Raw genomic sequence first — 27989 nt, 5'->3', positions numbered from 1 at the left:
TGCAGATGAGGGATTTCTTCGCTTTTTTTTTTTCCCCCCTCTCTCTCTATTTTTTTTTTTTTCCACAGCCCTGTTGTGTTTGGGGGTCACCGGCTGTTTCCCTCGCCCAACAATTTTTCCTGCTGCCCGCTCTTGGCGAGGAAACACCACTCTCGTTGGCCCACCGCTCCAGCGGCGGCAATTTCTGCTCGCACACCGGTTTGCAAACCTTTTGGGCAGGCGGGCCATGAGCCTCCGGGTCATGAGGAGCGGGGGGATTCTCCTGCAGATCCTATCCCAGGGTCAGTTTTGTTGTTTTGGGTTTGGTTTTTTTTGGGGGGGTTGTTTCCCCCCCCCCCCTTTTTTTTTTTTTTGGTCACTTTTGGACTCCCAGCCCCAAAGTTACCCACGGCACAGGCTGTCGCACGATGTCGGATGTCACGGAGCTTCCCCGTGATGGCACGGGAGGAGGCTGGTGTCAAGACACCACGGCGTGAGGGACCAGTGGCGTGCGTCCGCAAAAACACATCGATATCCCAAGGCATCGATTAAACCAGCACCCATCCCTCCCAGGTGTGTGCTCTAAGGGCTGACGCTGTTGTCACCTTTCCGTGCCACACGTGGAAAAAACCGTGTCCTCGCCGGGATGCTCCCACGCCTTCCTCCGCGACCCTTGGAGCGCTCCCCGCTTCCCGCAGCCCGCGCAGCCCCCGCGGGCGGGGATGCCGCCTCCCAGTGTCCCGCCCCCCCCCCCCCCAACCTTCCCCTCCGCCCGCTCCCCTCAAAAAAAGGTCCTTCTCCGCGAGGAACCGGTCGAACCCCTCTCGCAGGGTGAATTTTTGTACTCCGTGTTTAGGGTTAGCCAAAAGGGAGAGGGGACGGCGCTGCCTTGCGCGACTTCCCGCGGAAGGGTTGGGGGAGGGACCCTGGCCGGTGGGGCTGGACACGCAGCCCACTCCGCGGCACGGAGGACCCCGGCCCCATCTACCCTCGCCCCCCCCCCCCCCCCCCTTCCCCCCAAGCAGTCCTGCGTGGGCCGGGTCGCGGGGGAGGGGAGCTCTCACCTTTCCCCCCCTCCCCACACCAGGTCGGGGTCCTGTTTGCAAACAACACCCGCCCCCTCCCCCTCCCCCCACCCCCGGCGTGTTTTCCCAGGGCGGGGGGAGCTGCCGCTCCCCACCAGGGACCGCGGCTCCCGCGGAGCTGGGCGCGGGGGACACAAAGCGCGCAGGGAGGAAAGAAAAGAGCATCTTTATTTTTTGTTCAGCGCAAGCGGAGCAATGCCCGTGGCGAGGCCCCCCCCCCCCCCCCGTGCTTTACAGCCCCCTACAGAAGCGGTAACGCCAGCCGGGCCAGGGGCACGGTAAAGAAAAAGCCTTAAAAAAAAAAAAAAAAAAAAAAAGGGCAATCATTACAGTAGAAATTTTTGTACATTACGTTTCTCAGCGACACTTGAAAAAATAGATCCGTTCCCGCGACATTTGGCACCCCGGAGACTCCACCTCGTGTGTCCCGTCCCCCCCCTCCACCCTCTCCCGGAGCCCGGACGTCTCCCCCCCACAGCAACAGGTTGCTCTCCGGGAAGAAAAAACGCCGGGAGCGGATTTTGCGCTGTCCTCCGCGTAGGCACGGCCTGACCCCCACCCCCGCCCGGAGGCTGGCGGGGGGGAGGCGATGCTTGGAAAGGGAAGAGGTGGATGGAGCCGGGGGGGCGGCGGGGAAAGGAAACCCTGCCGCCCCTACGAGCAGGCAGGGATGGAGAGCCCCCCAACCGGAGGATTTCGCCCCAAACCCGGCCGTGCTTACCCCTGGCAGCCTCCCCACGGAGCGGGGTGCCCCGGCTACGGCATCACCTCGTTTTAACGCTCTCCCCCCCCCTCCATCCCCGGCCCCTAGCTGCGGGATGGGAAGCATTACACGGCGGGGGTGGTGGGACGGGGGTCCCAAACCCGTGTGTTCGAGTGTTGCCTCCTCGGCACTAACGGCATCAGAGGCGAGGCGGGCACGGCTACTGAAGAAGAGATGACTTTAATTTCGCATCATCAACACTAAAGGAGCTTAATTAGCGCGCTCGCTCGCCGGGCACGCTATCAGGCACATCTTGTCGCTTATCAGACGTTTTAGCGGAGAAAAGCCGCCGACAGCGACGGTGGTGGCTACAGCCACATCCCCCACCCCCGCCCCACGCGTGGCGAGGGGTCCCCATGCAGGGGGGGGCTGCGCCCCGCCGTCCCAGCGCCTGGGAAAGCGGCAATGAACCCGTAAGCTTCGGGAAAAAGGGGAATAACCACGGGATGGCAAGTCCTTACAAACCTGGCGTATGAAAACGGAAGCATCTTTCTTTGCATTTAAAAATAAACAGGAAAATGTGCAATGTGTCTCTCTTTTTTTTTTTTTTTTTTTTTTTTTGCTGTCATATTTCACAGTGTGATCCAGCCAGTTAGTGAATAGGCATTTTTTAAGTGGAGCTTTCAAAAGGAAGAGAAGATCTACAGATAATGCCATTGATCTGGCAGGAGGAGAAAATCTCTACAACAAAGGGGCCTTCCTATAAATCTGGACCAAACTGTGTGGACCCTCCTACCAGCAGAAAAAGAGAGTCAAGAGTTGATCCCACTTGGTCCCAGAGAAAGAGAAGGCTGCTGGGTGTAAAATCACAGGCTGGTTAGCACTTCTGAGTTGGAGTGGTCTTTCAGAAAAGAGTACTTCTTGTTTTGTTCTGTCTCAAAATAGAAGGAAGCAGCAAAAAATCCTGCAGGCGATAGGACCACGACGAAGCTGTTAAATTCTGGCATCGCCTTGGTGCAGGGCTATGTCAGGGCAATTAGAGCTGCACCATGCTGCACTGTGCAGTACCACTGTCAGCCTTAATCTGCGCGCTGATGGGCAGCACGAAATCCAAGTTACAGCCCACAGGAAGCACAACCAGTGAACCCATATTGCTTTGACAGTTGCACTCATCTAGAAATAATGCAAAACGCTATTTAGATGTATACATCACGACCCTGTGCTCTAGGAAGAAAACAATCTAATGAGGGGCTGGGAGACTGCTTGCAGAAACAAGCAGCGAAGAGCTTGGTGGTGGTGTTGGTTTGGGGTTTTTTTTATGTTTTGTTCCCCCCCCCCGCCCCTCCCCTTTTACAATTCTTCGTATTTTATCCTGGTGGAGCGCCGCGTTGGGGTTGGTTTCACCGAGCTGTTCTTTGCCTCTATCGCCTCGCTGAAGAACTTGAAAATGGATGGAAAACTCTTCCAGGAAGTCAGCTCATGGCGCTCTGTACCTGTGAAACACAAAGGTGACAGTCTGACTGGGGGCCGTTAACGCACCCGCTCCCAGGGGTGTTCATGCAGAACCTGGGGAAGACACGCAACCACCATCCCCGGGGGAGCCTGGGGGGGTCAGGGCTGCCCTGCTGCTGAGCTGGGGGGCAGCCGGGCAGGAACAACCCCCTCCCAAAACACACACACACACGCATGGGCAGCCAGAGCACAGAGCACAGACCCTGAATGCGTCTTGGGCCTGGGAAAGTGAGACCCCAAAGCACCCTGATAAGCAAAGCTTCGCTAAAGCACTTCACCTGCCCGGCCTACCTTGTGAAAAACGGTGTCTGCTTTTCAGAGCTGGTGAGTGTTGTATTTCTTTTTCATTTTACATTGTTTTTAGCCGGCTATATGATTTTTAACCGAAAGAGAACACCCGACCTGAACCACAACTGATGCATCCTGAAGGTATCCTTCCTGCACCCCTTCCCAACATGCCCATACACAACATTGAAGGAGGAAAGTGTATCCTTCCTGCTTATCTCTTCCCCCTGCACTCAGATTCACCGTTATCTCTTTTTTTTTTTTTTTTGGTGGGCACAAGTGTCTCCTTGAGTGCGCTGCACGTTTGCTGTATTTAAACAAAAAAAACCCCAAACAAACCACCACAACTACCCCCAGAGCAGAACCAAGACGATGGAGAGAGGGAGCCAAGGGCTGTGAAGAGTTGGGACCTCTTCCTGGGTAACCCAGTTATGCGGAGATGCTGCCTGGAAGTCTCCGGATCCTGGGCCTCCGTTTGATACTTTAACATTGTTAATGATAATTCTTTAGTCTGTAATAGTAGGTCATTGCTATGGTTACTCTACAATGGTGCAACACTTCGCTTTCCCCTTCAGCTATTCGCTGAGACCCGGTAACCACATTTGTTGCCTAGCAACAGTTTTGTGACAGTATCACAATCTGGGGGTGACAACAATGAAGGACACGGTGGCCGTGGCCTGCCTGGCAGAGAGGGATGCCGCGTGGGGTGGACGATGGTCCCTGGGGGACGTGGGGCGGCCGACAGTCCCCGGGGATGCGGGGCAGCCGCCCTGGAGGGATGCTCTGGCACAGTGACGCCCGCACACCCAGCTTCACACCCTCACCAGGACCCTCACCCCCATGTACCCATCCTTGGCGCATTCTTGGTGGCTCCACACATGCTGTCCCCTCCAGAAAGTCTTTGATGGAGGCGTGACCCCTCACGTTGCCCTCCCCCGCTCCCTCAAAGGCAGCCATCAGACAAGCTCCTCCAAAAAAGCCCTCTGCAGAAAGACACCACTTCCCACACAAAGAGACGTTTCTGTACAAAGACGACCCACGTCACATGCACACACAGATTTCCCCCTCCTCTCCACGTCCGTTGTATGGAGATGATTCACGACACCTTACACAAATTTCCCAGGGGCACCTTTTACACAAACAGTTTCCACCTCAAAATTCACCTATCTTTGTGCAAACCCTCTTTGCTGGGAGGCAGCCCATCACGTCTTGCAGGTGGCTTTCAATGCAGACCACCTACCCCATCCCCTACAAGAGCCAACCCTAGCCATGCTTCCCAACACTTGTTCCCCACCGTGGGGTCATCCCATACGCAGAGGTGTCCCACCACAGCAGAAGGATAAAGCTCCCCTTCCAGCACAACCCACAGCCTTACAGACCCATCCCTCAGGTTACGGCATGGTTGGCCATGCTACGATTGCCCACTGCTACCATGCAATGACACCAGCAGAGGTGTCACCTGCTGAAGCTGGTTTTATAGAGGGACAGGCTGTCCTAGCACACCCCGAGGACACTTCGGCACAGGGAGGTCTCCTCACACACCTGTACCATGGCGCATGGGAACATCACATTGAGGCCCAAGAGGCGAAACGTCATCCCATGTGGCTTTCTGGGTCCTACGAGGACACTTTCCACGCAAACATGTCTGTGTCACTCATGCCTGCCTGCATCCGTCTGCTTCTGTCTTGGTCGTATTCATCCTCATTAATATCCACTGGATTAAATTAGATGAAAATATAGGCAGTGAACATTATGCTGTTTTTTTCCCCCTGTTCTTTCTTTCTTTTTATCAACAACCTTCCTCCTCTGTGAAAGGGCCATCCAGAAACAAAAAATGACAAAACAATAAGTTTCTGAAGCCTCCCCGTCCCTTTCTCCGTGCTGCCTTCTCCCATGCACCCTCCTCACGTCCTCAAGAGAGATCAGGCTTACATTCACTGGTGTTACTGAAACTGATTAACCTACAGCTTTCCTGTAGCAACCCCTCTCAACCCACCCCTCTCAAAAAACAATTCAAGCTTTGAGTCTAGAGGGACTCAATGATTCAGCGGTCTAAAGCAATTTTAACACTCCCTATTTTCCCTTTCCTAGTAACAATCTTACTGACAGATGAACAATTTCCCTGGTGATAAAATCACTACAATGGCTATTTAGTTTCCAGGATTATGATGATTCTTTGCTTGATTAATATTGCAATAAGAAAAGCTTGCCAAGTATCTGCCTTGGCCCTTTATAGTCATTTAAAGGTCAAATTCTGTCCTTACACTCAGCTACTACTAAAGGGAGAGCCCTAAAAATTTAACACTGCGCAGACTGTGCATTTATGATTTATATACCAGAGGCTGGGCAAATTAGACAGAAGCAAGAGGAGTTATGTCCTAAGGGTGATGACAGATTTGGTCATAAGGTTTTCACCAGAGGAAAAACATCATTGACAACTGCAATCTCAGTTGCGTATTTAGTGGTAGACGAACCTCGTGTATTTAGTAGTAGACAAATCTAAATTAAATGCACGAGCAGCTACCTATTTTTTGATAGAAAGAATCATTTGGTGCGAGTTGGATAATAAGAGGCAGTTGTACTAAAGCCAAGGTCCTCTAAGTTATATATACCCTTAGCTCTCATTAATTTCAACGACTGTGATGATAAACTGCACAATTCAATATACCGTATTAAGCGATGGTTGTCACACAACGTATAGTGATTTCAGACACTAATTCTTTGAGAAATCTTAGGAGCATGTTGCAATGAAAAGACATATAAAACTCGTTGAGTGTGGGAGACAGCTAGAACATCCTAAAATATGCCAAGGCTACAGTCGCAGAAGAAAAAAAAAATCAGCCCCCCCCCCCCCCCCCCTCCGGCTCACAGCCCCATAAAGGAAAATGCGATAAAAGCAGAGCGACCTCCCAGTCGCTAGTGCAGAAAGGGGCAGGGAGAACTGGATGTATATTTTAACATGTACAGAACGTCACTGGAAAGGAGCCCCAAAGAGAAGGTGGATCCAATAACGCGTGAGGTGAAACGAATAACGACTGTAAAACGGAGGACAAGTTTCAGAATCAATTTGCCCACCACCACAAAGAGGTATTGACAATTAGAAATGATGAAGACTTGCCAATACAGTTGTTGATACAAAAAAATAAAAATCAGGTGAGGGAATACTTGCGAAAATTTAATATACAAATCATCAGGTCTGGATGACATGCATCGGAGGGTCTTCAGGGAATCAGTTAATGAACTTCCTGAACTACTGGCAATTATTTCTGAGAATTCATGCACAATCAGGTAGGCACCAGAGGACTGGGGTGGGGGTGGGAAGAAAAACAATGCTAATTTGAGAAAAGGAGGATTAATTGAAACTACTGCATGTAAAATTTACCTTTGAATAGTCACAAAGTAAGAGATCAACGTTAAAAAAAATCACAAGCGCCTTTAGGGCAACAAGAGCCTTCGAACAGAACAGGCTCGGATTTGACAAGAACAGGTAAAAAACAAACTTGACCACTTTACTGAATCACAAAAATCAGCAGGCAAGAGATTTATCCACTGCCGTGTCTTTCTGCAGAGGTCAACCAGGCAACTCGGGGGCGGTGGGAACCTGGGGAATCACTGACAACCAAGTATGACCTTCACTGCTCTAACGGGCTGCGGTCGCCCTTACTTCTCGTTTGCAAATGAGTCGCTTCAGCCCAGCCGAGGAGACCTCACAACACTTGAGATTTAGGGTAATGCAGCTCCCAACCCTGTGGTGCAGTACCCGTGCTGGCTCCAACCACGTGCAGCAGGTCCACCAGCACCCACAGCGCACGTGGCATCTCCGCAGGTGAGGTCATCTCATCTCAACTCATCTCACCACTGTTCCTCCTGCTTTGGGAGGACTCTGCCCTCTGCAATTAGCACCGCGAAGTCCGTAACAGCATCACGGTTCATCACGTTCACTACATTTCAGCTGAAGAAAGGCATAAATCTGCATCTACGTGATGACGGACAGTATCTCAGCCTGTCTTGGAAACGGGCGCCAGTGCACTTCTTGGGAAGTGGCTAGAGCGCTCAAGAATGATATGGGGTTGAAAATGTACCTATGAAGTCCCAGAGGGATTGGTGTTAGGGCTCAAGTCTTTTAAACATGGTTATTAGTGATTTGAAAGAATAATGAGAGTGCTTATTAGTTAATTATATCAATTAGCAGGTGATATATTGAATAAGAGACAGAGCAAACGTAAGAAGGGGACAGAGAAATAACCATTAAAAAAAAGGGCAGCCTACCTGGGTAGGAAAAACAGAGAAGGGGAAAAGCAAAGATCGGAACTGGGGTCGGTGCCGGCAGGGGCGACCTGGCGAGTGATGCCAGTGACCATGTGCACCCAGGCGCACAAAGGCGTTTTGGCCACCTCCCCTTTCCACTCCCACTCGGGAAAACCGTCTCTTCTCCCAGGCAGGCCACCGAACTCCTCCGGCGGCGGAGGGAAGGATATCTGCAATCCCCATCCTTCCCTCTGGCACAGCGATTACTGGCTGCGTGGGACAAAGGTGGCCTCCTACGGCGCCTGCCCACTGCGCCAGACAAAAGCCTCCTCCCGCGGTGCTCAGAAGATGCTCAGCACAATGGTGGCCCCCCGCCGCGTTTACAAGATGTGTGGGACAAAGGTTTCCCATGCTGCGCTGGAGCCGGGAGAGATCTCCGTACGCCCCTCCGCGCCGGGATATTTTCTGCTGGGGAAAAAAAAAGTTTTCCAGGTTGAAAAGTTTCTCCACAGACATTAGCCTGCAGGGCTTGACCTCGGGTCCGCTCCTCTCGTCTCGAAACAGCGCGGGCTTCAACATGAATTAAGGGTGCTCTGTGCCTCGGGGTTTAGGGTCTGGCTCAGCAGAGAGTTTTCCATCGATTTCAGCCAGAGCCGGCTCCGTTCCTCCTGCTCCCCGGTCACGGTCCACGTTTGCTTTGCAATCTCATCCCCAAACACTGGCAGCCGTTGCTTTAACATTTACGGTTTAAGCCACACCACCACAAGAGGCCCTAAGCCCCACCAAAACCTGGTTTGAATGGTTCAAAGGGTGAAACGCAGCCTTTTGCGGAGGAGGGCATTCGCACGAAGAGAAGCACTTTAAAACTTACTAAACCGACTAAACTTTATCGTTATTTTCATAACACTGAGAAGCAACACAATTCATTCTTCCTTTACAAATAAATGAACAAATAAGCCAACCCCTTCTGACCTGGGAGCATGAGTGCGATACGCCTTTCAGAAAGGATTTTTCCTCTTGAAAGTTATGAATCAATGGAAATTTCTTTCTTTCTCACACTATCCATACACGCACGCATTAAAGTCTTCGTATAAGACTCTAATTCTTAGGTATGTAATTCTGTAACTCTGTAGTAGCGTAATGATAAGCTCAAATATGCATTTATGTGTGAGAAAAAGATACGTCCTGCCTCTGCTGCACCCGTCTTTCTGGATGCTATTAAATGACTCCTGTATCACACATTTTTTCCTAAACAGGAATTTAACTTCTTTTTTTTTAACCTTTGAGCACATCAGACTTTATCAAGAATGACAGAACTATTTTTAATTCATAAGGTTTCTCCATTTACAATTTCGGGATCCTATGGATCCACACAGGAGGGAATTATTGTGCCTGTTGCGACTATTTTACTCCGTTGATGTAAACCTCCAGGTTTCAACCCCCAAAACAGAAGAAGCTCTCAGAGCTTCATCAGTAAAGCTAAGGAAAAAAGAGATTAAAAAAATACACCTTGCTTAAAATCACTATATACTTCTGAGAGAAAGGATGAGAGCTTCAGGAAAAACTGGGAAGGAGTCCACCAGCTCAAGAGCTTTGAGAACCAACGACCTTAAGAGCTTCTATCGCAATGGTAAAGAAAGGTTAAAAGCTTAGGCGAAATTAAGAGACAAGCCATACACCAATTAATGACATGGAAGAAGAGATTTCTGAGGGGACATTAAAAAAACCCCAAACCAAGCCCCAAACCTTGGTGTGTTTAGTTTGGCTGAGAAGTAATAGTTTGTGGCGTCATGGGCATGATAATAATCTAAAACCAACGGCGTAGGGAAATGAATTCTTCAGAGGAGCCAAGAGGGAAGAACCAGAGAAATCAGAAGAAATGAAAGACAGCTTCTAAGCTTGTAGGCTTAGACATGCAGTAAGCTGGTTTAGATGCAATATGCATCCAAGGAAAATTGTGGGAACCTTTGTGGCAATGCTAGAGAATAGACTACACAGACTAAAGACGTTTTATACTTGGTTATTACCTCCTGCGACACAGACCACTGTTTATTTTCGTTGGACACTTATTATCTCTAATATCTTTAGCTGGATGATGGAAACAGAGCAACAAGCATCCCGCCAACCCAGAACAAAGATTACCTCTGAACTCCAATACTTGTAATCAGCTTTCTTCCCACTCCTCGCTCGCAACACACAAACTACCCACGAGAAGCAAGTGGTTGAAAAAGGCAACAAAATACTTACAGAATTCCTCTTGCCCCACGAGCAACAGATGCAAAGATTCACGCAAAAGCTCAGCGCAAAGCGGGAGCAAGACAGGAGGCTAACACAGCCGTCGTTTTTCACCACTCTTCATTAACTATTAATGGCCACCCCATGAGCCCAAGTCATTTGTTTGCTCCTCTGCGCGCTAACTGGCCGAACAAGTGAAACTTGTAAGGTCGTTCCCTCCTGAGCACAGGTGACCAAAAATCAGGTCATTTTTCGGGTCACCAAAAGTCAAGTCATTTTCTTTTGCATATATACGAAAATAGGAAAAAAAAAAGGAGATATCAAAGAGCTATAGAGCCTTCCCGGTAAGAACCAGGCAGTGCCCTGCATCCAGGACAGAAGTGCTGTTAACACCAATGGGAACAGTCACAGTAAAACAAATCGCACACAACTGCAATTTTAAGGGGTTCCTCCCTTAAAAAAAAAGGAAGGAATCACAAAGAGTCAAAAACGCAGGCTGATTAACTAGCTTTTCAAGAGATGGAAGAGTTACAGGATCTCGGGCTGGTCTGGTCTGAACTGCTGCTCTGGGGTGACCAGTCCTGGCAAGAAAATGTGTCCTTGGGTGCAAAATTTCACAAAAAAGTCTTTTGCAAAAGGGCAGGAGTAGGGGCAAAGGGGGAAACCCACGTAGATCTGCTGTTATCTGTGCAACGAACACCATGAGACCGGTGGCCGTGGGGACAGGCGAAAAAGAGCAGATGCTGGGGCCGGATCCGGAGCCCTGGAATAGTGGAGAGCAAGACTCTGTCTCTTCCCAGGCAACCATGAGGACGAAGATGTACAAATGCAGCCTTCGCCCTGGCATTGTTCGAGGACTGCCAAGCAAAGGGAAGCCACGAAAAACACCAGCGAGCCCCCCAGATTCACACCAGGCGTGTGTGGATATCCTCGCGTGTGGACATCCCGCTTGCCGGACATCTGCACCATGAGAGGCAGCAAGGAAAATAGCCAGCTGGTGGTACACTCCATAAACTCAGGTCAGGCTTCCCAGGGATCCAGTTTGAGGGGACAGGATGCTGAATTTGGGGCAAAGCTGCTGAATACATGCTGCCGGTGAAGTGACGCATGATGCTTGGGGGATGATCCGCCAGCGTTGCAGCATCCCACCCAGCTCAGTCAGACCACACCAAACACTCTCATATCGTGATTCCAAACCCAGGGAATGCCTGCAGGAGAGCAAGCCATTCCCTTGAAGAAGGGTCTCGTATAGATGTGCCTGATACTACACAACTATAGATTTAAAAACTCATATTAAAATGGTGTAGCATGCAGAGAGAAGTAGGCAAAGACTGAAATTATATCTATATCCATATATCTGTATTTCTCTCTAATCCATACATCTCTATGTGTAGCTATATCTTTATCTGCATATCTATCTATCCATCCATCCATCCATCCATCCATCCATCCATCCATCCATCCATCTACCTACCTACCTACCTATTTGTATCTCCAACTACACCTTTACCTGTATTTAAAGACAAATATAACAATTCTTTACCTGTCAAATGCAAGATGGGATATTCAGGTTCCATCTTACGAAGATGTTTTTGGGGTGAGACCATACCCACGGAAGGTGCAGGATCTCACCGCTGGAAGTTAAGAATAGTTTAGACAAACATCTCTCGGGAATATTATGGGTATAGCTGACCTCACCCCGGGGAATGTGGACAAATTAGACAACTCCTTTAGTCATTAGGCTAACTCATTAGATGAGGTTCTTTGCATCCAGCTCTGTCTTTTAACAGTCTGTGACTTTATTTGCTCTATTTAGGCAACATGTGAAGTTGATTGCGTTTTGCAGGGTCCATCACAGTAGCTCTGAAGCATTTGAATAATGTACATTAGTGGGCTAACTAAATTTTTTAAATGTAGATGCACTTTTTTCTATTATGAATCAGAAAAAAAAAATCTTTACAAAATTGCACCCAAGAGCACAAATAAAGTATTTAGCATTTGAAAACCATAATTTTCTCAACCAGGAGAAAGGAAAATTATCTTTCAAATAAAGGAAGTTTTGACCTGCTCAAAACCCGACGCTTCCCGAGAGAACACACAACCACGTGCCTTCTTGGGCGAGACCGCTGAAAAACAAGTATTTAAGCTTCAAAGCTTCCACAGGTTATAAACCTGGGAAATACTAATTTAGGTTGACAGATCTACAGCAGCACACAAGCAGCCAGTTACATCTCTTTCTCCCTGCTGCTTTGCAAGGGCACATCTAGCGGATTTTTCTGAGGGAAAAAGTCATCGTGTCCGTGATTTTGCAGAGCGGGATGCTCAGCCGAGAGCGGGGGCAGCACCAGGGACGGACCCCAGCTCTGCCCGCCGAGCGACGCTGCCGGCGCTAACAAGCACGCGGCATTTAGAAAATACATTAAAACACCTTCAAAACATACCGCAGAAATACCTGCGAGTTAATTTAACTCTGAATATTGATGAATGATTTAAAAATATGAGTTCATTCCCAAATCCCTCAGCTTTTCAGTGTTTATAGGGCAGAGATCTAACGCGTACCCCTCGCTGGCGAGCTCTGCGAACTTATGCAAGTGGAGTCACTGATGACGGCAGGACCGGCCCAGTGAAAAGACAGGGCGCTTAGAAAATAGCTGCTCTCTGCCATTGTGTTTTACGATTATTTGTTCCTAAATAGTAATCGTGCCATCAAAAATCCGGATGGAGAATTAATTATTGGAAATAATTCAGGAAACGCTGATGTCAGCTTGCTTCAGTGAAGAGTACCGCAGATTTGTAAAACCCACCGAGCAAATGGAATTATGTAAATCGCGGGAGGAACAGCTGTACCAGCAGCGTGAGGGCGAACCGACACGGCTTTGGCGCTTCCCAAAAACACATCAGCCAAGGCAGCGCCGTGGAAATGGCAGCGCCTGCACCCGGAGCAGCTAGGAAGGGCAGAAACGCTTTAAAATCCTGCGTTACGTGATGGTAGAGACAACTCACCTAATAAAAACAGGGAAAGGCCCTTAATCACTAGCAGGATAAGCAAAGATTTGCACTTGCAAATAAAGCAATTTCAAAGTAAAGACGCTGAATATAATTTTCTCCCCTTTCATGCCACGAGCGGAGCTTGGAGGCCAGCGTGGATGCCAACACAGGCAGTTGTGGAAGTAAAGAAGGTCCTTCCCGGGACAGGAACGAGCCCGTGTGTAAGGAATGGGAACGCGCACAGGGCGTGAAGCACTGCAGCAAACGCCCAGTGTTTTCATATTTCGGCAAGAATGCGAATTCATACATCATAAGCCTTTAGTGAATAAATTAACATCCCCCCCCCAGTGGAAAATGTTTATAATCTTCTGCATAAGGAACATTTCAAAGGGAATTTTTTTTTTTTCCCTGAAATTTCTGCTTGGGTTATAGTGTCCTTTTATATCTGTGGAGGCAAAAGATTACAGTCAACATGAGCCCAGAGTACTTTCATAGGCAGGACAGTATTCACTGACCTGTCTGCTTCATCTCATGACTATTGCCTTTGTCTGGCCCCATCCCAACCAAACCCAAACCAGCCTTTCCAACATGCCATTGGCCCCATCCATCTCCTGCCTGGTCCTTTGGTCCACAGTATCCCTGGAGCAGCCATGGGAAGGGCAATTCCCTCTGATTTTCCTTCAGAGTATAACTTTGTGATGGGTAAGACGAAAAAAACCCAAAAGCCAGGCGCTGCCTCTGCCATGCTGGCTTTGCTCCTGGTGGAAAGCTGAGCAACACTTTGCTCCACCTGGTTCTCCTCTCCTGATGACCGCAGCCACAGGAGGTGTAAGCGGCTTGCACGAAAGGGAAGGGCAGAGACAGGGCCATCCATCCTCCTGCTTCCCTGGTCCCACCGGACGCTTGGTCCAGGTGCCACCAGCTGCCAAAAAGGATGCACCCCCCCACATCAAGAGAAGTGAAACTCAGCAGCCTAAACCCAAGTGATCCTGAAAATCCGGATTCAGCTGCTCACCACCCCCGCAAGGTGTCTAAGCTGCTCAGACACCTCAGCTCTTGACCTTAAAGCTTATGTCTTATTACTACAACACTTCTGTACACACTCAGAAACACCTCGGGCTTGACACGGCAAATACTTTCACGGGTCTCAGGCAGATAGAGGCCCCCCCTGCCATCGTAAGTAGGTGTGCAAGCTTCAGGGGGAGGAATGCCCTCTTCGCTCCTTCCCAAGGCTTCATTACCCTAAGTCTCTTCCCATTCCTTGCCTGTTTTTCTTCCACCTGGGACATCTACTTCTCCAGGACATCTACTTTTGAACTGCTCCCCCACAACTTGCCCACCTTGCAGCTCTTCTTGAATCCTTGCCCACCGCCTGCCCCTGATCCTGTTGCATCTCATCCATCCCCCCACCCACTCCAGGTCTCTTGTCCTCATGGTCCATCAGTTTCTCCCTTTTCCCGACTTTTCTTCACCCCTGTCTCACCAAGACCTCCTCCACCTCAATGCTACTGCGTCCATCCAGTCTCTCCTCACCAACATTTTAGTCTTCCAGTTGCTGGCAGTAGCCCACCAACCACATCTTCCCTCTCCACATTTTCTTCTTTCTTAACAGGAAAAGAAAGTCCCAGATCTGGCTTTGGCAGGTATTTAAAAAGCCTGGACACAAGCTGCATCTACCACCCAGGTGTGGTGGTGAGGGCAGAAAAGGAGGACACATCCGTGAAAATGCAGCCCTGAGTGGTAAGAGAAATGAGTAGTCAATCTTCTAGGTGAGAATGACAGTTTCATGGGAAATTTAGTACATATTTTAGTGACTTCATGGAAAGTAAACACGTCTGAGTTTGTAAAATGCCACAGAAGATGGATGTAGGCCACCAGAATACAAACACCGAGTAACAAATGGAGTTCAAAATTAAAGTTTTGGAAACCACTGACAGACTGTCCATTTTGATAAAATTTTAATTGTCAAGGAATTACAAAAAAAATTGCTGGAAAAAAAAACTGCAAAAAAATGTGTGAACTTGAGGTGCCAATAACCCTCGTGCACTTGCAGTCGGTCATTTATGGCTAGCCCATACCAGTTACGTTTTTCTCGTTTGCTTGTCACTGGCTGCTGGGTATGTATGTACACAAATACGTACTTACACATAGACATAACACCCGGCACACCGAAGACCTATATGACCCACTTCCAGGAGTCTGCATAGCTGCATTAGTGAGAAAGACGGCAAGAAGACAGTGCTGTTTCACCAGTGAATTTACACTGATATAGTGAGCGTTAACCTTCTTTTATTAGCGTGACCTTCGCTGGTCGTTGCTAATGAACATTCTTGAAGAAGGCAGGTGATTGAACCCAGACCGCGGGATTTTATGGACAATGATCATTGTTGCGGGTCAAGTACACCTGTGCTGCAATCATAAAGTTAATAACATCTACAACAACAGCTTTACATGCGGCTGTCTCAGAAGAATGCCATTTCTGTAACTCACAGCCTTTGGAGACGCTATTTATAATTTATACCCAATCTGAAGCGCAAAGATTTTTTCTCCCCTGCAAGTCACGGTAATCAATACGGGTCTGCACCTATTACAGCCCGATGAGGTGAAGTGTGCGGCAAGGATCAGCTGCGCCGGGCAAACACCGCGGCTCATAAACACGGCTCTGCAAAAGGGCCCGTCTCCAGCAGCCATTCCCAGCATCTACGCTGGGAGAGAAAATAAAGGGGGAAATAATTCTTTGTAAGCTTGCCATCCCAGCTGCTTAGTGTCGCAAACTAAATTAATTGCATATTCACCTCGGAACTACTCAGAAACTGGAGTTTTTTTGGCGCGTCGTGCGGGTTTCAGGCTTCTGCACCCTAATTCATAACACATCAGGACTTAATGCAGGATACTCTGAAGCTCCCATATCAGGGAAACCAGCAATTTAAGACTAAACACTAATTCGCCAAGGCTTTGCAGATGTGAATTACACTGAATTTAACTAAGCTGAATAATATCACACTTCCTGCGACTTAACCTCAGAGATGTCATTAGAGGGAGCGTTTGAGATTAATGACCATAAAGCTGCGTTCCGCTCCCTGCTTAACCCTCCTCCTTGCTGCAGCAAACGGCCGCTTTGTCTGGAAGAGCTCAACATGTCCCTTCCTGCACGTGCCTCGCTTCCCACCCCTGAAGAACATCACCAAAACTCATTCACGGGTGACATTTGGGACACATGGCTGACAAGCCAGCCACAGAGCGATGGGTTGGAGACACCTGATGGTGGGGCAGGTGGCGATGAAGCCTGGCATGGCGCGGGCAGAGCTGAAGGCAGCCGTAAGGCTGGCAAGGTGAGGGTGTCTCCTCAACGTTGGGCATTGGGTTGCGTTGACCTCTGCCAGCGCCCTGCCTGACATCCCCGTCTATGGAGCCAGACACTGGAGCGTGAGCGTGGGAGGTGGGTCTGCCACCAGCAGGAGGGAGAACTCCAAAGTCTGGGATGAGCGTGAAGGGAAATATTAAGTTCACAATGAGGGGGAAAAAAAAAACCCAACCCTAACCAAACCAAACCTTAAGAGCAGGGGATGATCACAGTGGGTTTGCACGCCAGACTGGTGGGACCCCATTGCCGAGCTGCAGATGGAGAAGGCTCGTAGGACCCAGGAACCAGTGGGTGAGTGACAATGAGGGGTTTCTCCTGGGGGAACTGCAGAACAGGCCCTGCCTTGTATCCGCAAAAGCACAACTGGACAGAAAGCAGCCCCGAGATCAGGGTCTCTCTGCTAATCCAGTTTTAATCATCCAATTGCAGAGCTGCAAACTTTTTAACTATTTCACTTAACCACGGTGATAATTAAGTAAGCCTCATTTGGGAGACCATATTTATTCCAAAATAGGGACTGAATCACTATTACCCTTTAAAAAAAAATAAAAATACCATCAATCTCCAAACCAGCATCTTCATCTCAATCTTGAAGAGACAATTTCTGATTTCCCTACCAGGAATAGATTAAAAAAAACACCCAAACACCCAAAGATGGGAAACAAGGAAGCTTGATGACCTTGGTGCATTTCCAAAGGCAATTCCAATTTCAAAATACAGTCCTGGACTAACAACCGGTCTTTCCACGTGGGGTCTTCCGGCAGAATCAGCGCTGCTAAGTCAGGCTGTGGAGCTCCCAGAAAAAGCAAGCAAGATCCCTTGTGTCATGGCAGAGATCTTTTGCCAAGCATTTAGTGGGTTCTGAGGAAAACCTTAGTCTCTCCAGCTAAAAAGATGGTAAATCTTGGGAGCTGGAGACGGAAATGCAAGAACCTGCCAGGAAAGTACATTTGGAAGTGGAAGAGAAATGAAACATTTAAATGAGTTGCAAAACTTGGTGATTCAAATTGTTTTCTTTTCTTTACACCGAGAATCTCAAGGTTTTTTTTCATAAAATTAGAACAAAATGGAAAGAAGTTGTTGGGGTAATTTCTCTCTGAAGAATCACTGAACTGGAATTATGTCATCTTGCATTAAAATTATCAGGTTTTGCCACAGTTGGCCCACAAATATTATATTAAAAAAGCAGGAAGAAAATCACTTAAATACATTTGGGGAATTCTTTTGTTTGTGCCCCGTGCATATCTTTTAATACTTATTGCTCCAATTTGGCTTGGTTTGTCTAAAACACTGTAGGTTGTTTTTTTTCTTTTCTTTTTTTTTTTTCCAAAACAAGTTTAAAAACAAACTGTTGATATATTAGGGGAAAAACTGCATGGGGAAAAGCAAGATCGAGGTGGGAGCTGAAGTTAGCCTAAATGAGAGCAATATCAGCATGCACAAATGCACAGACAAGCACAGTTTGACAGTCGCTGCTCATAAAAGATCCTGCAACGAGTTAATATGAAAACTCAGCCTCCTGTAGAGGGAAAGTTAGAGGGGAGCTCATATATAAGCACTTGAGGAAAACTTGCACTGTGGCTGGAACACATATAGCACATTCCCCGTTAGTCTAGGGATAAATGAAATGTTACAACCACAATATATTGCCGTATTAAATTAAGAAAACATTTTTTTTCCCCCGGTTTGTTGTGAAAAGAGAAAATCTATGGCTGACTAAAAAGCAAAGAACTTGCAGTCAACAACATCCCCATCTGTTTCACCATGTTTTTCAGCTCCAGAACCAAAATTACACAAGCTTTTTGCATTGGTACCTCTGTAGCCGTGACCGTTACTTTCCACAGGAACCCCGCAGAGATTTAACGGTGCAAATATTCCAAGTTTTCAGATGTTGCAGTATTGCTTTTCCATGTTTTTCCAGGTTTCCAGCTTTCAGACACACCAAAAGCCTATGAGACTGCCTCCAAGCAAGGCAGGAGGGCGAACCAAGGGGACAGGACATGGTAAATTGGGGGTTTGCTCCCGCGCGGGTCTCTCCTTCATGAAGTTGGGGAAACCAGCAGCCCAGCAGCTCAGGGAACTTCACCCCGTGCTGAGGTCTGTGCATCTGGGCATCTGGGGAGGACAAGGAGGAAGCGTCTAGGAGGAATGGGTCCTGGAGAGAAGATTTACCTCTTCTCTTGGCAGAGAGCTCGCACACCAAGGCAAAAATACAGCTGTATCACATTTCCATGGGACTTGCATCTGTGCCAAAAAGCCTTCAGCAAAGCAGGACCAGGACAGGCCACCGCAGCTGGGAGAGGAGCCGTGAAGCCTGCTCACCAGGGCTGTGTCATCTGCAGCTGCAGAAACCTGCACAGAGCCCTGGAGTGGAGGATACCCTGCCCAAGGCCACATGGACAGCAGGTAGAATCATAGAATCACAGCATGGTTGGGGTTGGAAGGGACTTCAAAGCCCACCCAGTGCCACCCCCTGCCCTGGGCAGGGACACCTCCCACCAGCCCAGGTTGCCCCAAGCCCCGTCCAACCTGGCCTTGAACCCCTCCAGGGATGGGGCAGCTACAGCTTCTCTGGGCAACCTGGGCCAGGGGCTCACCACCCTCACAGCCAAGAATTTCTTCCCCAGATCTCATCTCAATCTCCCCTCTTTCAGTTTGAAGCCATTACTCCTCATCCTATCACTACATGCCCTTGTAAAAAGTCCCTCCCCAGCTTTCCTGGAGCCCCATTAGGGACTGGAAGGGGCTGGAAGGTCTCCCCGGAGCGTTCTCTGCTCCAGGCTGAACCCCCCCAGCTCTCTCAGCCTGTCCTCCCAGCAGAGGGGCTCCAGCCCTCCCAGCATCTCCGGGGCCTCCTCTGGCCCCGCTCCAACAGCTCCGTGTCCTTCTGCTGTTGGTGGCCCCAGCACTGGAGGCAGCAGGGTTGCTGATGGGAAATATTTTTGCCACTGGTCTGATTGAAGAACCACTTAATCGGTGGTTATTTTCATATTTTCTGCCCAAGAGATATCAAGGATGCACCTCGAAGGCATCGTGCTGCTGAACTTGCACAGCGCTGGATGGGCTGGACTTGTAATGGTCATGCAAGTATTTAAAATAAGTTTCAAACAAAAGAGGTTCAGTAAAAAAAAAACCAAACACCAAACCAACAAAACTAATAAAATAAATATGTGACAGGCATGTTTAGCAAATCAAATAGATGCAACAGCTTTAGTATGGCCTGAGAAGTGCTAAAACCAAATTCTTCCCTAGGACACCCATTGCTTAATGTGGATTTCTGAAATACGAAAAGCAGATACTTTTTAATTGGGTTCAGCTTCCCAAATGGGTCATGGAGATATTCTTATCTGACTTTTGTGAATAACACAAGTAGGTCCTCTGTAGTTGGGGATCTCAATAGTGCCCTTTAAAAGGGCTTGTTTTCAGACGCTTATAAATTTTGCCAAGCTAAGTATTTGGGATGAAAATTCCCATGCTCTGTCTCTGCCTCAGGCTGATTATTATTATTTTTTTATGTTTCAACTAAAAGGATTTAGTCACTTCAGGAAATAAGATTGAGGAAAAACATGTTTTGCCCCTGTTGGGGAAAAAAAAAAAAAGGCAAGAAAAGAAAAGAAAAAGAAAGCCTTACAAGAATTTTGCTGAGCATCTCCTGCGTCTTTATTCTTCACAGCAACAGTTTGAAATTTGGAAGGTAGGGTCCCTGTTGTCCTTTTGCAGTTCCCATGAAAAACCACCCAGCTTTTGCCTAGTCACAAGCCTTTGAAAAGTCCCATTTGCATATGCTCAGCACAGAGAACTCAGAATTTTGGCAGACGAACTGGCCAAGGGCTCCTCTGAAGATGCTGTTTGCAATGGGCAAACTCCAGCCCAGGGCTGACGGGGCTGAGCCAGACTTTTCTTTTTTTTTTTTTTTCAGCTGCTGCTCCCAGATGCTGCAGGCGATTGTGGCACCAGGCACAGGAACTGAGCGTGGGCAGCTCTGTCCTGGGCTCCAAATGCAGGCAAAACGAGGGGAGAAAGGGGAAAAAAATTAAAAAGCAGCCTAACGGAAATAGAGAGAGAGGAGAACTAGTCCTGGGGGGAGGGGGGGCAGTGGGAAGAGTAGACCAAGAGGGGATTGACCGTGCAAAAAGACCATCATGGGAACAGGTCTGTAGGTGAAGGAAAGACCATTAAACGTGGAAAAGGAGGAAACTGGCTGCAAAAAGAGCACGGGATGCAGAGACGGGCGTGGGGACGGAACTTTCCAAACCATCAGAGAGCAACCTTGTGGAAGGCTTGCCCTCGTCAAGCAAAGACAAAACTGACCGACTGCGTTGGTCCGTCATTGTCCCTTGGCTGCGGTTCATCAAGAGGGTGATAATCTACTGCTCTAGTACTCTCAGCTCCTGTACCTCACTTCACCAGTGTCTGAGCCCGGAGTCTGGATCTGAAATCTCCCTCTCTGCAACTGAACTGCAGCAATAGAGCATCACATGATAAAACTTCCCTTCTTCTCCTTACCATGGTTAAAGGAAACAAATTACACACAGAAAATGACATTAAGAGAATATTTGAAGCGCATGCTGAAGGGACAAGTTAGGACACTCAGTTTAGTAAGTGCTCAGGGGCCAAACTAGGGGGGATCGTGCTTGTTGGTGCTGCTCTGGTACAGCTTCTGCCTGTATTGCTCCGCGTTTGGTGCTGCCCATGAGGATCACTCATGCCTTTTTCCACCAGGCTCCACCACTGACCTGCAGATATTAGGTGGGAGTAGAGAGAGCTGGTCCAAAGAGACTGGGCTTTTGCAGCAGAATGTGAAATAATGTCATTTATAATGCAGCACAATGAGTAAACGAAGGAGAACGTAACTCACGTAGTACAATGCTATGAAGTGCATATTGGCCATTACGAGGGTAGTGAATGAAATTAAGTGTTGGGATAAAAAAACACGGGTATTTAAAGCAAAACCTAATGGCTACTTTAAAGAACATCAATAGGGAATTAATGTCACAAGGGGAGAAAATGTTACTGGATTTCCCAAGCTCCAAGGAGTGTTTTTGGAGCAGGCAGGAGTCTCTCTGCATCTTTTACCACTGCGTCGCTCACAGTCGAGATGCGTCTCTGATCTTTGCCAGTGGGAAGACTCCGCTTATGTGGTTTTTTATGTCCACAGTTTCCAGGTCACCCAACTTCCCATCAGCAGAAGCAGAGCAAAGCATCCTCTAATGGTCAGTCATATTTACTAACCTACGAGTCCTATTTTTATCTTAACCTGGCTGATGATAACTGTCATTTCAACCTGAGACCATAGCAGGTCTGTATGGGGACATGACCGCTGGAGCTGCATGATGCTGTTGTGGTTGCTGTAAAGAATGAGAGATAATGCAGAAATAATAATTTGTTATGGAAAAATAGATGAGCAAGGTACACAACAAGGCAACTGAAAGCTTTGTATTTCTGTTATTTGATCCCTTCATGAGATGATGACAGCAGTAATTTGAAGAGATCATGAATCCCTTAATTATATTGTGTGCACCAGCGGGATCCCACCTGTAGACACTTAAGTGGGATGACCTTTGTTTCATAGCGTTCTGTTATTCTAGTCTCCTCCCTGTTCAAAATAAACCTCACGTCCAGCCAAAATAACTGGTTTGCTGCAACTTTTCCCTAAGGTGGCCCACCACAAATTGTTGAAGCATTAGCATCTGAACTAGTAGAGAAGCTGAGTAACGGCCGTGGTGGGCTGGACATGCCAGTCCCGATGGGCATCGCAGGTTGGCTCAGTCTGGGGATGCAAAAGCCACAATTCTGCAAATCCAATGGTGCACGAAAGGAGCCGTAGAAGCACGTAAGTATAAAACACAAAATGTTTGTACTTTGTCGCTATTTGCTCTACGGGCTTCGACTGGTCTGCCACTGTGCAGAGTAGTGGGAAACATCAATCAGTTAAAACTTTGAACACGTCGTGCATTCTTGGAGCTAAGAACGGCTGGTCACTAAACCCAGTATTATTCTGTCATCACACCACGTGCACCTGCAGACTCACCCCTGAAGTTTGCTGCCACGGCTTTAGCTAACAGTAACTTACGTTTTGAGGTTTGGTTGACAAAACAGGGAGAGAAGAAAATGAAGAAATGAAAAAAACAGTGTGAAGAATCATACATGACATCATAAACATAGCAATGGCAGTTTTAATGACAATCCTATAGGAAAGAACTAAATTTTCACTTCGTACGGTGTATGATGCCATGACGTATAATGAGTTACTTATTTCAGAACAACAACCACGCGCCGTTTCGCTGTTTCTTTTCCTGGCGTCAGCTGTTAGCACGCACGCTTCTGCGCTATGGTGACAGTATTCTCTGAATGAGATAAAAAGCAAGGGCGACATTGCCACAGGCCACTCCGCAGCAAACAAGAGTCAATTACCCCAAGAGTCAACAACAATTTAATTGATCAATTTCAAATGCAGAAAAATCTGCTGAGTCCAGTCAAGTCATAAAAGGCTCAGTTTCAAAAGCGGGTTCCTAATACTCGCGCAAAGTATGTAACAAGTCAGGCAAATTACAAAAGCATTAATCTGCCCAAAGAGGCAATCGCCTGTACAAACATTCACGTTCGGTAGCATATTTACGACAATTATACTGCTCATGCATCATGTCGCCGTTCAGATAACACAACGCACCTTGCGCACTCTTAGCCATGTTTTATGGCCAATATCTTTTAAATATTACCAACTACTGTTTGCTGCTCTGTTTACTGGTGCCGTATCACAACACCCCTCCTGGATCTGGCAGCGATGGCTGCTGCCGGAGACCCCCACGGCACTGTTCTTTGCTCGCCACCACAGGATGCCATGACTTTGCTCTGTGCAGCACCCAGACTGCTAATGCCAAAATACCAATTCTGAGTGGCTCTCAACTGGTAAAAATGTGATAGCACCTTGATTTATTCCAGCTGAGACTCTTAACCCACGTGTCTACCTGTACCCTTGTAATTTCCTGAGACACTAAGGAAGGAAAATGCTGTCTCTCCCGCCGTGGGCATATACGCATTCGCCCTAACAGACAGTGCCCTGGTGTGCATCAGCCTCTGAAGTATTTGGTAAAAACTCTCCAGTTATTGGTCAGATTTTCAGGACAAGAACTCTTTATTCCCTTTGTCCGGGATGCAAACCAGGCACTAGCACAAACGTTTATTTCTTAAATAGCTACATCCCGTATATTTAACTCTCTAGAGCTAGAAACCGCGCAGGTAACCCACTACAGGAAGACAAATCTGCACTAGACACCAATGAGTTTGCTGAGCAACAGTCACTGCGCGTTAGTGGTATTTTTGGGTTTTGCATGTTCTTCCCCTTCAAAATATCTTCCCCGAAATTTGAAGAAATGTCATTAAGCATAGCAGAGTACTTGGCAGGCTTCTCAGGTAACAGGCAGGTAACAGTGAGTTTTCTTTAAAGGACTCATGATATGTATGCTGATATAAGACTAATTCTTACTTCATGCGGATAAAGTGTGAACAAGGGTGTGAAAAATCTGAAGCCAGAATAAAAACAAGAATAAAAGAATTTGCCTTTTCCCTCTTTCAAAACAAAATACTGGGAAATTGTTTCATTTAATAAAATTGCCAACTTCGCAAACCATATAGCCCCCCCGCCCCCGTAGCCTCCTCAAAGAAAATAAAGATAAATCATCACACAAGTGGCAACATAAATCTGTTTTTCTCTGGCACTTTTGCTAAGAGGAACGTTTGGGACGTGAATTTGTAATAACTATGTTCTAACTATGAAATGATGAAAAGCTGGCACTTTCACAAAGCTCCAGCCAACAGAGAAATATCCCACATCAGGTATCAGTGCTCCAAACCACTGCTCTTTGCCTTCCTTTACATGTGGCACGGTTCACGACTCTACAGTCTTGGGCATCAAATGTCCTTGGGACCCCTTGGGATTTACCTCCTTCACCTGGAAGCTTGAAATTAAGGGGCACGGTAATGGATGATGTAGATATTCCCCTTCACTCCCATCTGTTTGCATTTACGACATTAAAAATAAAACCCGCAAAATTCCATGTCCCAGATCCTCTTAGGAGGAACAGGCCAAAGTCAAGCTTGCTGAGCCGTACCCCAACCAGAATCCCCGCAGTTTTATAGATTTAAGTAGCTTAACATTATTTCAGTGTGCCACACTGTCACAAAGGGGCATTATAAGTGTTAAGGTTGTCAGTCTGCTGAGCTATCAAAGATTAGTTCATGTAGAAATGTATCAACATCCTTCATATAAAGCTAATCAAATCTGAAATTACTGACATGTCACCTTGAGGAGGAATTTGATTTATTATTTGCAAAGTAATCCGGAAAACAGTGAGATGTACAGCTGTAAGAATTACTGTTAACACTGACTTTGTGACATTACATTAGTTTTGCTGTTGCTTTTTGTGCCTTCTGTAAATAATAATAATAATAAACAACAAAACTTTCTTTGTGCCATTAAGTGGCATGAGTGTGAAGTGTGGCTGCTTAAGAAGTAGTAAGGCGGCTCACCTCTAAGACTGCACGAGAGGTGTCTGCTGTTAATTAATGATACGTTAACAGAAAGCACAAAATCGCGTGCAGCCGTTTTCTCCTCTTTTGCCACGGTCCCATTCCGAGTGGGGAAAGTCGCCAAAAGTCATTTTCGCTCGATGACCTCCCCGGCTTGTTTCTCCCCACCGGGGAGCGGGGCCTGCTCTGTCGGGATCAGATTTTAAATGTCATGCAAATAGCATGCAAATTTTTAAATGTCATGCAGTTTAAGTGCATACATAATTTGTAGCATATTTACTTATTTGCGCTCATAAATGACGGCGCCTGCGAACACAAACCAGGCGCCCACTGCGCACGAACGGATGTTAAGCCCATCCGAAAACCTGCCTGCTTTTAACTTTACGTCATACACACAACTCGGTTTTGTCTTTGAGATAAAGGCAATTGTAGGATCCCATTCAAAAAAAGTCGCACACCTCGCTCACTGCGCTGCAATATCCATTCAATCCCTACCGCAAATTAACACACAGCGCTCACGTACGCCACGGGCTGAGTCCTCCGAAGTAAAGACGTATTTTTAGCACTGATATTTGCTCCTTGATGTTATGTATAGTTCTGTACGTACATGAGTGCTTGTTTATGGCACAACGTAAATAAGAATTCTGCACTTGAGATCAGCTATCCTGGTAAGTAAACGACTATGCGGGTAAACAAATCTGTTCACTACCTCCAAATATTTTTATTTGCCATATAATTATATCTCATATATATCCTCACAGATGTATAAAATACATTCTTAGGAAAATTGCCACAGAATGTTGTTGCTTATATTAAGTAAATGGTATATTTGTGTACCATGCTCCATACTTACATACATGAAGCATATTTGTATACATATAGAACTGCCAAATATTTCACTTCTGTTACTATACAAACAGGTTGATATTATTGAAAAAAACCCCATCCCTCTACTAACTTTCCCAAGTGTTTTTGAGACTGGGTTACCAACATACCTTTCAGAAAACGTGTTTTCGTACTGATAAGGCTATACCACGCTAGAAGGAAGGATACTATACAGCTAGGTAGGCTGGGAGCTAAGGACATAGCCTTTATCAATCCAATTAAATCAAGACTCATTCAGGCTGTCGCCTTCACTGCTGTCATTAGCTGCTCTCTCACGGTGCCAAACACTCCACCTGAATTCCTACCTGGACGTAACCTGCCATTTCCCCATGATGGATCATTTTCGGGAATTACCGACAAAGTTTTTTTTGACCACGTTACCCAACTTTCCCTTTCCCAGATGCCGAAGGCGAGTTAGGACGCACGGCGTTCCTTCTTGTGCGTCATCACCAAACCCCCTGTCAGGGACCAGAGGTGCCGGGATGGACTGATAAAACGGACTGGAGAAGCGTGCAGGAGAAAGTAAAATGAAACTGTGAAGAACTGGCTTTTTACCATATTCTGAATTTTCTTCTTATCCCCAGCGTGGGCCTTGCTAATCCATAAAAAGAGACAAAAAGTGCACTTACTGGTGGCTTTGAAGGCACTTGCTTCAAACTGCATGGATAAGATCAAGAGGAAACTTAGATTCTGAAACTGGGGGAATTTTTGAAATGGAATTTAAATAACTGAAAGAGTAACAGGGGATGTGAGGTGAATTTCAAAATATTAGCATTAACAACTTTCTTTTTTTAGACAGGTTCTCCCTGGCAAATAAAGCCGTTAAATGATTTCAACAGCATCAATATTGTACACAAAAAATGTGATATCATTAATAACAATGAAAAAGAACACAATTCTCACGGGAGACATAAAGCTTGTGTGCAACAAGTTATACCCCCAGTCTCCTAATCCAGTCTGAGACGTTTAATTTCATGTTTTTTAAATATATTAAAAGGCTTGCTTTCCCCCCCAAAAAAAAACCTTTTAAGAAGCATTCATACCGCTGTTACAAAAGTAGAAAGCAATACGCTAGCACAGATGACTTTGCCTACTGGTTATTGAAGGGAAGGATCGCCCCCGATGCCCAAGCTGAAGCTGACCCGATAGATCAAACCCTCAGGGTCTCGAATTTACATTTCATAAGCTTAATATCCTGCCTGATTTATGATTTGCCTTCTTAAACAACGAAGGTTGCACTTAACAACTTTACTTTTGTGTGGGTAACTGTTGATCTGAAAATGGCACATAAAATGCATTTACATCAGCGCTGCTAATAGGCCCATAATGGTTCTTTATTATGTTTCAGTGAAAGGCAACTGAGTGACAGGTAACTGATTTTGTAGATCAAATAACTTTCTGCCACCCCCACACAGCTCCCAGCTGCTGCACACTTTATATGCCAATACAAATACAGTCGTAAAGTAGACAAATATACTATAACTACGTTATTAAATGAGACACAACACGGGGTGCTGGAAGGATTTGAGAGCCGTTCGACGCCACGATGGGGAATTACAACCACGTGAAATCGCACTCTAAAGGGGTTTCAGCGCAAAACTCATGCAACCCTCCCTCGGTCGCTTTTTTGCGTAAGATCTTAGAAGTGATTTTGCTCTGATAACACCTGCTTTTTTTTTTTTTTTTTTCCCCCCATGCAAGAGCGGGTGGGGGAGCCCGGAGCATGCGCTCGCTCTAGGTATAGCGGGTATTTAAAGCGCAGCATTTCCACAGAAAGACAGAAGCGCAAAGCTCCTGGCGCCGAAGGCTGAAGGTAACGCCGCCGTGCAGCTGGGCTGAAAGGCTGCAAAAGCCTCCCGCGTGCTGAATTTCATTTTTACGTGCTGCACCACGAATAAATAACGATAAGAACATCAGAGCCTGTCTGATAATCTCTGACAACAACCCTAACCCTGTCATCGCAGACACGGGAGAAACCGGCACGTACTCAGCCCTGACCCACCGAGCCTTTTATCTGCCTGTGTACTCTCCCCGGACCGGCAAATAAAGGGCAACCGGTAATTTACACATGAATCAACTTTCTCGGCAGAGCAGGCACCAGAGACCTCCCTTTTCTCCGCCAGGGAGAGGAAAAGCGTCCAGGTCCGAGCTTGTCTCCCCAGAAATCGCGCCAGCC

General features: G+C 47.2%; 1 protein-coding gene across 2 annotated transcripts in view; it reads right to left on the bottom strand.

The window, feature by feature from the left end:
* Positions 1–1262: 1262 nt before the first annotated feature.
* The window catches only part of ARB2A (ARB2 cotranscriptional regulator A), a 272034-nt gene continuing 245307 nt past the window's right edge, over positions 1263–27989 (bottom strand). The window contains exon 11 of one of the 2 annotated variants that reach the window (XM_063320923.1): positions 1263–3260. In XM_063320923.1, the coding sequence (XP_063176993.1) occupies positions 3118–3260 (143 nt within the window). In that variant the 3' untranslated portion in view covers positions 1263–3117. The remainder of the gene's footprint in view (positions 3261–27989) is intronic. The other variant, XM_063320921.1, reaches the window with a different exon arrangement.

The sequence above is a fragment of the Chroicocephalus ridibundus genome, chromosome Z (genome assembly GCF_963924245.1).
Source record: "Chroicocephalus ridibundus chromosome Z, bChrRid1.1, whole genome shotgun sequence".
NCBI classification, from domain to species: Eukaryota; Metazoa; Chordata; class Aves; order Charadriiformes; family Laridae; genus Chroicocephalus; species Chroicocephalus ridibundus.
The sequence above is the reverse complement of the archived record's forward strand: the minus strand, read 5'-3'. Positions and strand labels throughout refer to the sequence as shown.